This window comes from Camelina sativa, chromosome 15 (genome assembly GCF_000633955.1).
Source record: "Camelina sativa cultivar DH55 chromosome 15, Cs, whole genome shotgun sequence".
NCBI lineage: Eukaryota > Viridiplantae > Streptophyta > Magnoliopsida > Brassicales > Brassicaceae > Camelina > Camelina sativa.
In genome coordinates, this window is record NC_025699.1 from 27,370,105 (window position 1) to 27,381,520 (window position 11,416).

Sequence of the window (11,416 nt, forward strand, 5' to 3'; positions counted from 1 at the left end):
ATATAGTTCGTATTTAAAATAAAACATATATCTAAGTAAATTCAGTCGAGATTCTGGAATATCTCATAAAATTTGTGGTTTTTTTTCTAACTTCATTGAAGCTTTGATTTGGATGTAAAGGCTTCTTTAAAGATATGACCAAAGGCCCAATTTGATCAAGAATAAAAAAAAATCGAATTTTATGTAATGGGTTCCAAATTCTAATCTAACTGTTGAAGACAAGAAAAGAAAATACGTTTTAGTTTATTACAAAAAGCACACACTTAAATCTGATTTTGTAATGGAATCGATTGAATTGACAATTATCTTTGGACTCTTTATCTAATAAGGAGCATCTAATTGTAATTTTATACTTAGAGACACAAGAAAGAATGTAATCATTTTGTAATACTTTTTCATATATTAATAGAAAGAAAAACATATAAAGTTGGAATATGTTAAGATAAGGAAAAGAAATGGAGAAATGTGACTTTTGGGGCATGGGCAGATTATATTCGCTCTGGGCGTTCGGCGGGTTCGGGTTATTCGGGTCAGTTTGTTCGGTTTAGAGAAAATTCGGTTTTTGAAAAATTCTGAATTGAACCAAAATTGAATTTGGTTCGGGTCAATCGGTACTCGGTTTGTTCGGGTTGGTTATTAGATTTTAAATCAGTTCCGAATTTAAACCGAATTTTTTCTAATTCGGTTAATTCTAACCGAATAAACAAAAAAAGTTAAGATAATGGACTAAATTTACAAAAAAAAGTATACAACCCACCAAAATAACAATGGACCTCATATACCCGGCCCAAAACAAACTAAATCAATCTGAAAACAAGTCCAATAGTTACAAGTCCAAATGGACAGATCCATTAGGGTTTTCCAAAAAGGATAATGTGCAGCGGCGATCTATGACGGCGAGCTGAGCTGAGACGGCAAAGATGGACAGTTCTTGGGCATGCATTTTTTTCCCTACCATCACGAAAATCAACTACATCAACCAGTATAACTAAAATCATCAAACAGCAAAAAACAACAATTTCGATCTCATAACAACGAAAATTGAAAAGTTTAATAAATGATGGAAGTATCTATTTAGCACTTACAACGACAAGAACACAAACACAACAAAGTAAAAAATCCAGAAGATTAATGGATAATCTCTGATTTGAAAGTTGAAACTCAAACCCTAGAGTTCTCCAAATCGGATATGAAATTATCAATAAATAGGAAGAGGTTACAGAGCAAAGAATCAAACCTAGAATCAATCAATTAATTACCAAGAAGAAGAGCTTACCTTTAAGAAATAGAAGAGATGAATTGATATTTCTCTCTCGGAATCGCAGGAGGCAGAGGTGAAGCAGAAGAGAAAGAAAATTAGGGTTAATGGTATAGGGTTAGACTTATATATGTCTGTAGATTTTAATAAACTGATCGGTCCGATTACCGAACCGAACCAAACCGAAATTCGATTACCCAAAACAATTGCGCCGATCGGTTTAACTTACTCTCTTCGGTTTGTCCCGATAACCGAAAATTTCGGGTTGTCCGGTTCGGTTTCTTCGGTTTATACCGAACGCCCAGGGTGAGATTATATTGTCTCCTTGGATCCTTTGGTCGTTCGTGTCGAGGGGAGGCTTCTTCAAAGATGGACTTTTTTTTTTTTTTTTTTTGTCTCATCATACAACTTTTCCCCTTTATTGTTATGTTTCTTGCATTCATTTTCGCGCGGTAACTTTTAAAATTTGCTACCGTATTTGATTAGTATACGAATGGTCGATGTGTTGTATATGGTAGAAGCAAAACTAATGAAAAATCACAATTGTTGATGGCATTGAAATTCATGTTGCAGAAAATAGTCTCTACGGTTTGCAAATGTTAGTCACAATTGTGTGGACTTTTGCTTGTTAATCGCTAAGTCCAAATGCAAGCTAACTCGTACTATGTATTTGTTTCTGCCAATGTCGATTTCATCTCTTTGATGACCTAGGACTTTTTGTATATAAACTTCTTAGGATTATAGTGTGAGGCCGGGAGCATAACAATTAGCTTGTCAATTTGTATCATAAGTTTCAACATACATGTTACGTTACAAAACTGACCAAGATTCGGCTAAACAAGATTTGCATACGGCTAAACAAGATTCTATGCGACGTTACGAGTCTTTTAGATTTATGAAAATATATATTAACAAATTCGTTATTCTAAATATATAGAAAGGAAAAAATGTATTAAAAGACAAAGACAAAACAAACAAAAAAACGTATTTTATGGTCAAAAAGGAAAAAAAAAAGTAGGAAATTTGTTGTTTTGTATTTAAATTTAGCCGTTTTCTCGACCTTTCAATTTCACAGGTGTTTTGACTTATACAGGCCTCACACATGTTGATGTCTTTAGTTTAAATATGTACAAACTATCTTCTTATTCCTATGAACCAAATTCGATTATTTACATGCTCTCAAGTCAAAAAGTTTATATCACAATTCAAACTCTTGTTTATGATTTGTGTAGCACTCCACATGTATCTATCATAGGGATTTCACTTGTACTATATGTTTCTTTTGGTTAATGTACCATTGCCATACACAAAGCAGCTCAGCAAATCTAATTCAAGTATCCAACCTTAGTCAACTTACTCATTTGGGTTGCTTTTGAAAACACACAGTTTTAAACAATACAATTTTTATTTGACCATTTTACTAGGATTAAAAACTAACTACATTTAACCTTTATTGCAACTTGTCAACAAAAATAAGATACATTATATAATTAGTAAATCTAATGTCGGCATAAAAGCATATATATAATAAGCAAGGAAATATATCACAATTTTATGTAAAATACTATAGACACACGAAAGTGTTTGCATATATGTAGAAGCAGAAGAGACAACACAACAGTTCTCATTTGATAAATGCTCCATACTCACTTCTTCATTCACTTCTCCACACACCAAACAAAAAAAAATACAAGAAAGCAAAAAAAATGACAAAACGTTTCAAATTAAAGATTTCAAGAATCCTCTCATTCAAATCTTGTCGTTCAAAAGATCCTTCCTCTCTCCCTTTTAATCCTGTTCCTTCAAGTCTCCGTCGTACTCCTCCACCGGTCAACTCAACATCCGTCGTCACCACCGTCCCACAACGTCGTCGTTCTTCTTTCAGACTACACGTTTTAACCGTGTTTGGCTGCGGACGCTCCTCCACTACGTTGGATGTTGTCGATCGGAAGACTTCATCGTCGTTATCTCCGCCGCAGACGCCGACGTTTCAGTGGGAGAACGAGGGGAAGTGGCACGTGATCGCTCATGTCACCGAAGAAGAAAACGAAACGCCTCGCCGGAAAATTTACGACGGTGGGTCGGAAAAAGATAACCTCCGGCGTTTAAAGAAGAAGGAGAGATCAAACCCTCGACGACGAGGGAGCGTTTCCTCCGCCGAAGAAGAGACAGATAGAGAGAGTCTCTTACCATCTTCTACAAACCTCTCGCCGGAACATTCCTCCTCCTCAGAGCTGCCACGTGTCACAAGACGTCGGAGACACATTCCAAAAACGTCAGCGATCGTGGAAGAAAGTGAGTCTTCTTCACCACCACCGTCTCCGGCGAGGCTTTCCTCGTTTGTTCAAAGACTGATGCCGTGTACGACGGCGGCTGCGATAATGGTGGAAGGAGTGGCGGTGGTGAAGAGATCAGAGGATCCTTACGAAGATTTCAAAGGTTCAATGATGGAGATGATTGTAGAGAAGAAGATGTTCGAAGTAGCTGAGCTTGAGCAGCTTCTTAGTTGCTTCCTATCGCTAAACGCGAAACGCCACCACCGCGATCGTTAGAGCGTTTTCAGAGATTTGGGTTGCTTTGTTCGCCGGTGGTAACGGTAGTGGTGTTCAACGGAGGTCATCCTCCTTCTCGAGTGTTCGACTCTCCGATTATGAAGAGTGTTAAAAGCAATAATAACGTTTAATGTCTAACTAAATAAATATTTTTAATTAAGTGATCGATGTAAATGTTAAATGTAAATTATGCGGCGGTGCAATTATTAAAAATGTAATCATTTAAATGCGTTAGGCCAATTTAAAATATGTATTTGTACGATTTTAGATTCCAATGCTTAGATTGCATTGATTTTTTATTCATATTCGTCAACACCAACCACAAAAGAAAAAGATGTTATTCATATCCCCACGCAATTATTAATGATTGTGGAATAAAATGAAATTACAAAAAAAAACTGTTAATTTATCTGTATACAAAATAGTTTGAACTTTGAACCAACCCAAGAAGCAGAACTGTGGGTTTCACGTTTTTACCATACACTTGAGATAGGAACAGATGTTCACTTTTTCATTTTCTTATCTTACACGTCCGATTATAAAATGCTTAGTAGATGACACTTGGACGGTCGATGTGGACCATTTTTGACTCAGCAAACGAAGTGACAAATGATTGAAATCAATAAGAGACAAGAACAAAAGTTTGATTTTAAAATTGAATATCTGTCCTTCACACTTCTCAGACAACAAAACATATACAGAGATGTGTCTCTATCTCTAGTTTTTTCAGGGGTTTTCTAAAAAACTGAAGCTGAATCATCATCACAGAATCTGATTCTCGAGATGAATCAGTCAGAAATCAGAATGGTCAGAAGGAGCATTGGAGTTTGGATGGAGTAAGAGGTGAAAGGAGAAATGGGTCCATAACTTGAACATCAAGCCACCTCTGTTCCCATCACTGATCACTCCCTGTCTTCTTTAATTGTTTAGAGTAAAAAGCAACCTCTAAGGTCAGAAGCAAGAATTATTGAGTTTTTACAGCAAAGTTTTGGTAAAATATTAAAGCACACGGCATCAGAGATTCTGAAACACAAAACAAGAACATCACTACAAACCAGACATTGACACTAAGTTCTACGCTCTCTCTCTCTCTCTCTCTCTCTCTCTTATCTCTAAACCGAAGATAAGAGATTCTCTGCAGACAAGTCAATATAGAATATTGTGTTTTCTCTCTCCCTCTCTGTCTCTCTCTCACTGAGGTTTCATTGAATCTAAAAGGGAAGTGAGAAAATCCTTGGTGTGATTACTTGTCATAAAAGAAATGGTTTACAAATAGTCGATTTGGTCCAAGACTGAAGAGATGACTATTCTCAACCTTGGTGTGGTGGGGGTGGAGCCATAGACATGTGATGGTGTTGGTATGGTGGTGGTGGTTGTTGTTGTGGTGGTCCTCCTTGCTGCTGCATGTGTTGTGGCGGCCAGCCTCCATGTTGGTGCATTCCCATGGCTTGAGGTGGTGGCGGCGGCCTCGGGCCACCGAACCCTTGTTGGTGGTTTAGAAACTGAGGTGGGGGCGGCGGCATACCCTGAGGAGGACGGAATTGCATGGGCGGTGGGATCATGCCGTGTTGTTGTGGCTGAGATGGCCAGGATGGTGGCTGAGTTTGATATACTTGTGGAGGTGGCGGTGGTGGTGGACGAGCGGCTTGGATCGGGATAGGTTGCATGCCGCCATTAGCAAACGGACGTGGTAGACCATTAACTTGAGGAGCATTGGATGGGGGGCCAGTTGCGAATAGTGTATGGGGTCTGCTTTTCTGGGCAGTTGGATTCGTGGCAGCCAAAAGCCTCTCTGCATTTCCCAAAAGTAATGCGTTGTGTTGAAAATGATGGAGAGAAGAAACTGAATCCAAAAATTAAGACAAGAGAAGAGTATAAAGAGCCTAACCTGCTGGAGTACCATGGCGCTCTCCTTTGGTGTCTTTCTTGTACGCATAAGAGACTGTAATTTGACGATTACATAGATATTGTCCAGTCATTGCCTGCAACAGTCAGACAAGGATCAGAGGAATATACAACCATTGGATTAGGTGAACAGAGATGCTATGTATGTCAAATATATTGGAATCAAGCAAGTATCATAAAACTGGGAGTTATAAAAGAAGCAAGCAAATATCATAGAACTGAGCAGATAATTACCTCAATAGCAGCATCAGATGCCTCAAAGGAGTCATAGCTGATGAAACCAAAACCTCGTGAGTTTCCAGTATCGGGATCTCTCATTATCTGAAATGAAAAGTTTCCAACATTAGAGTCTAAATCGCATGTCTAGTGTACTGAAATCTGTAGTGGAACGATGATGTCTTAAAGAGAACAAGAATTATGGACTGAAATCTAAAGAAATAAGAAACAATACCTTAGGATTAGAAGCAATCACACCAAATGCACTGAAAGTATCATACAACTGCTTCTCATCCACATCCTATAAAACAAAACAAAACCTGGTCAGCTACAAGAATAAGTTGCATTTGTGGAAGTAACAAAAATCAGAGTGAACCCCGCGAAGATACTTACAGGGTCAAGGTTCCCAATGAAAAGGTTAGCACCAACATCCAAGCTTTTCTTGTCTTGAGATGCCTAATACAATCAGTTTAATCAGCAAACAAAATGGTTTAGCAAGTAATAACAGATAAACTAAACAAGTCTCTGCATCTAAACTATGAAAGATACAGAAACAATTTGATACCTTGTTAACACGTATAGGCTTCCCGTAGAGCTTAATCATGTTAAGAACCTTAATCGCCTACACAGAACATCGAACTTTTGTTAAACATAGCACTCAAAACAAAACAAATAAGTCTAAAAGATCCTCACAGTAAGGATAAAGAGAAACAACTTACATAATCAGCATCTTCCTCACTACGGTACTCAATGAATCCATAGTTCTGATGAAGATTTGTCACTCTATCTTTCGGAACATAGACGTTAACTGATACAATCCATAAACCAAGAGAAAAGCTAATGTCACAATTAGTACTAAGTTCCCTAACCAAAAAAAACCCTATGAGATTTTGATATGAACTTACCAACGGGTCCGGCTTGAACGAACAATTCCCAAAGCAATTCTTCAGAAAGCTGACATTTCAAAAGAGGGAAATGGGATCAATTTCACCGAATCTTCAACTAAAATCACAGGAAAAAAAAATCACGAAACCTAAAAGTTAAACAAGAGGAACCTGAGCATCGAGATTCCCGACGTAAACAGTGGCGTCTTGGTTTCTCTCGGCGGAGTGTTGGCCGAGAAGATTAGCTCCAACACCAGGAGCGATTCGAGTCGTCATCTCCTTCTTCTTCTTACTCCGTCGCCGATTGAGAAATCTGAGATTTTTGCAGCGTTTTAGAACGGGACAGTGAAGAAAGAGGTTTATTTAGGAGTGGTGCCGTCACTAAATGGGCCTATATACCCATTAAGCCTTTTCTTTTAGATCCACTAAGCTCTTTAGCACCTTTTTTATAGTTCTTTACAAATCATTTTGAGGGGTGTTTTTTTTTTTCTTTTTGTGCTAGAGGAAAAATAGAATACTCCTTTTCAAATTGAATCCGTAACACTATTATTCATTTCTATCTTTTTTTTTTTTACAACCAAATTATCATAGATATCAGAATGAGTTTACAAAGTACAAAAGCAAATCACATACAACCAATTATCACAAATAAAGGAAATTAAACACAATTTTGATGAAAAAGTGGATTAACTCTGCTTTCCAGTCGGAAGCTTTACAGGCAAACAGAGAACATCTGTTAAGTCTCCCTCTCACACACTTGTAAATGGCTATCATCTTTTTGATGAAATTCCAAAATACACTTGGCATAACCTTGATTAATAAACTGAGACTGAATGTTGTTAGACTTGGTTCTGAAACTTGTCTACTTCGTAATATCAAAATCAAATTCGTCTTATTCATCATAGCTACATCTTCACCCTTAGATTGTCTCTTTCTCCATGGTGGTTTCCATGGGTGTCTCTTCCAGAGCAAATCCATTAAGAAGAATCGATTGGCCTCAGCGGAGAACAAAGAGAATACATCACATCGAATTATGGGCTTTGGTGTGGGGATAACTGCCGGAAAAAGGGAGAGATATCCCACAAAACCCCTATCACCAGTGTAGAGAATAGCAACCATCACCGTAATGGTGAAGAGAAATCGAAGATGATAAAACATTTTAAATCTAAAAATAAAATAGGAAGGGAAAATGAAAAATTAAAATGAAAAGAGAGGGCCGGCCGACGGCGGAGAAGCCAACGCCGGCCGGAAAAAATGGCCGAAAGAAAAAAGTTTTTTCTGGAGAAGTGTATTAGCAATCGCGAAAGGGAGAGAGGGAGAGCAGTTTTTCATGAATAAATATTGGTTTTGTTTTCTTTTTATTACTACTAGGATGTCGGCCCGTGCGTTACCGCACGAGAAAGTGAAAATTTGAAATGATTAACATTGTTAATATCATATTTCGAGTGAAATTTTTTTGGTAATTTTTAAATGTATAATATAAAAGTCATAAATAATGACTAAGATGAATTAACCAAACTAGTTAAATAAAATATTTGTTATATATGAAAAAGAAAAATTGATTCAGTGACAATAAGAGAATAATATTAAAGATATATAAATTTAGGTTTACTGAATCATACTCAGATAATCAATTTTAAAAGATATTCACATAGAATAAAATTTGAATTCTTATTCTATCGAAGTTTATAAAAAATAATAAGAGAATGAGGAAGAAAAAGCTCATAGCTGCAACTGCAACCAACCAAATTGACTAAACAAATAAATCTATGAAAAATTAGAAATCACCATTAATTACCTAAATTAATACTTGAAAGAGATGATCAATACAATTAGATGGAAAACGACATTAAACAAAAGTTAGATGAATGAATCAATAAATAAAACAATCCAAATTTTTTAACAAAGATGAGTGAATTAATGTCGATAATAAATTGAAAGAAAATAATACTCAGAATTTTTAAATTTAGAGGTATTAAACAATAGTTAAATAACAAAAAAACTCTTTTCAAGGTCCATAAATATAAATATATATATATATATATATATATATATATATATATAAAGAGGTGTGAAACAAAAATGTGCAAAAACTAACAAATGTGAACATTGAAAGCTGGGAGTACGATGAAGAAACACAATTGTTGGATCAAAATATTGCAACTTTTAAGATCATTAACAAATCTAAACAGTTAGATGAGATAATAAAAATAATCTCATTTGTTATATTCAAATTTACCCCTAAATGTGAATTTGCTATAATATATAAACATATAAATCTATGATATAAACGCAGCGTTTGCGGGAGATAGCGGTTGCTGGCGATTGGAACCAATCACACAAACCGCTTCCAATCGCTCCTAATCGCTCNAATTAAACAATAGTCAAATAACAAAAAAACTCTTTTCAAGGTCCATAAATATAAATATATATATATATATATATATATATATAAAGAGGTGTGAAACAAAAATGTGCAAAAACTAACAAATGTGAACATTGAAAGCTGGGAGTACGATGAAGAAACACAATTGTTGGATCAAAATATTGCAACTTTTAAGATCATTAACAAATCTAAACAGTTAGATGAGATAATAAAAATAATCTCATTTGTTATATTCAAATTTACCCCTAAATGTGAATTTGCTATAATATATAAACATATAAATCTATGATATAAACGCAGCGTTTGCGGGAGATAGCGGTTGCTGGCGATTGGAACCAATCACACAAACCGCTTCCAATCGCTCCTAATCGCTCCCAACCGCTTCAAACCACTAAATTTCAAAAGCTGCTTCCCGCAAGCGTTTGCGGTTGCGGGCGATTGCGTTTGGAAATTTTTTTTTGTAAAAAACTTAAAAAAACTTAAAAGAAACCAATGATAATTAAATTTTTTTTTTTTGTTATATCTTCTATCTAACCATTTTACTCATTAACGATGAGAGAAAATGAAATACGTATACATTTGCAGAGATAATAAAATAAACAATTAGAAGAAAATAATATTCCAATTAACAATAACCCCGAAAACTTGATGTAAATTTAATGGCACATCGCACATAAGTTCAAAAAAATCTAAATAAATATAATATTTCATCAGAAATCTAAGAAAATAAGATTATTTGTGAAAAATATTAAAAAAAATCACTAGTGACTCTTCTCAACTCTCATTTGACCATTCCTACCGATGCAACTACTGACCCACGATCTAAGAGAAAAGAGAAAAGATCTACGATCTAAAGCATATGTTTTGTCATTTATCAAATTATTTGATTCAATTTTTGGTGAAAAACCAAATGCATAAAGAATAAGTATTTCAATATGAAATTTATTTGTTTTTTGAATAATTATTTTAGTATTTTTTCAATAATTTTTAATCATAAATCAAGTTTAATAAAATATTTTGTGTTTTTAAACATTTATATATTATATATCACATTTAATATGTTCCAACCGCTATTGCACCTACTGGTCAACCAGTCGTAAACCTCCCGCAAACACACCAATTTTAAGCTGCTAAACCAGTCGTTCAAAACGCTTAATAATGCTTGAAACCGTAATCGCCCGCTTCTGCAATCTCCCACAACCGCATCCGCAACTGCAGCGTTTGAACCAGTCAGGCTCTTATTAACTTGTAAGTTTAAAAAATACTTAGAAAACAATAAATTCGAAACTTGTTTTTGTATTCCATAAAAGTTTATATATAATAAACAAAGAGATGTAAAATATAAAGGTGGAAAACATAGAGGGGTGAAAAAAATGTGAAAAAACTATTAGGTGCGATTTTTGAAGATAGGGTTATGACGAAAAGATGCAAAAATATGAAAATAAAGACGTGTGAAACAAAAATGTGTTAAACAAAAAGATGCAAAAACTAACAAGTGCAAATATTGAAATCAAGGGGTACGACGAAGAAACACAATTGTTAAATCAAAACACTGCAACTTTATATAAATAAAGAGGTGTAAAACAAAAGGGTGTGAAAACTAATGGGTGCCAACATAGAAAGCTAGAGGTGCAACGAAGAAACACAATTGTTGGACTGAAACTTTGCAACTTTTGAGATCATTAACAAAGAGTGAGATCATTACTCGTACTCAAACAACAAAAACTCTTTTCAAAGTCTATAAAAATCTGTATATATATAAAAACNATGTAAAATATAAAGGTGGAAAACATAGAGGGGTGAAAAAAATGTGAAAAAACTATTAGGTGCGATTTTTGAAGATAGGGTTATGACGAAAAGATGCAAAAATATGAAAATAAAGACGTGTGAAACAAAAATGTGTTAAACAAAAAGATGCAAAAACTAACAAGTGCAAATATTGAAATCAAGGGGTACGACGAAGAAACACAATTGTTAAATCAAAACACTGCAACTTTATATAAATAAAGAGGTGTAAAACAAAAGGGTGTGAAAACTAATGGGTGCCAACATAGAAAGCTAGAGGTGCAACGAAGAAACACAATTGTTGGACTGAAACTTTGCAACTTTTGAGATCATTAACAAAGAGTGAGATCATTACTCGTACTCAAACAACAAAAACTCTTTTCAAAGTCTATAAAAATCTGTATATATATAAAAACAAAGAGTGTGAAAA

The 11,416-nt window shown here is 35.0% G+C and overlaps 2 protein-coding genes across 2 annotated transcripts; one reads left to right on the top strand and one right to left on the bottom strand.

Moving 5' to 3' along the window:
• On the top strand, window positions 2,830–4,072 carry LOC104747691 (transcription repressor OFP7-like). Its single transcript, XM_010469367.1, is given in 2 exon segments — window positions 2,830–3,800; window positions 3,802–4,072. Coding segments are annotated over 2 exon segments (957 nt in total). The 5' UTR covers window positions 2,830–2,964; the 3' UTR covers window positions 3,923–4,072.
• Window positions 4,759–7,145, bottom strand: LOC104747693 (splicing factor 3B subunit 4-like). Its single transcript, XM_010469368.2, has 9 exons — window positions 6,987–7,145; window positions 6,837–6,885; window positions 6,651–6,739; window positions 6,497–6,553; window positions 6,325–6,387; window positions 6,167–6,232; window positions 5,950–6,036; window positions 5,699–5,792; window positions 4,759–5,602 (listed from the first exon to the last, which is right to left on the bottom strand). Exons 1-9 carry the CDS (start codon window positions 7,089–7,091, stop codon window positions 5,121–5,123), a joined length of 1,092 nt encoding a protein of 363 aa, XP_010467670.1. The 5' UTR covers window positions 7,092–7,145; the 3' UTR covers window positions 4,759–5,120.

Coding starts and splice junctions, on each gene's coding strand:
- LOC104747693 (XM_010469368.2), bottom strand. CDS start 7,091: ATGACGACTCGAATCGCTCCTGGTGTTGGAGCTAATCTTCTCGGCCAA. Junction 6,037..6,166: donor TGATTGCTTCTAATCCTAAG/GTATTGTTTCTT, acceptor TTTTCATTTCAG/ATAATGAGAGATCCCGATAC. Junction 5,603..5,698: donor GCGCCATGGTACTCCAGCAG/GTTAGGCTCTTT, acceptor TGGGAAATGCAG/AGAGGCTTTTGGCTGCCACG.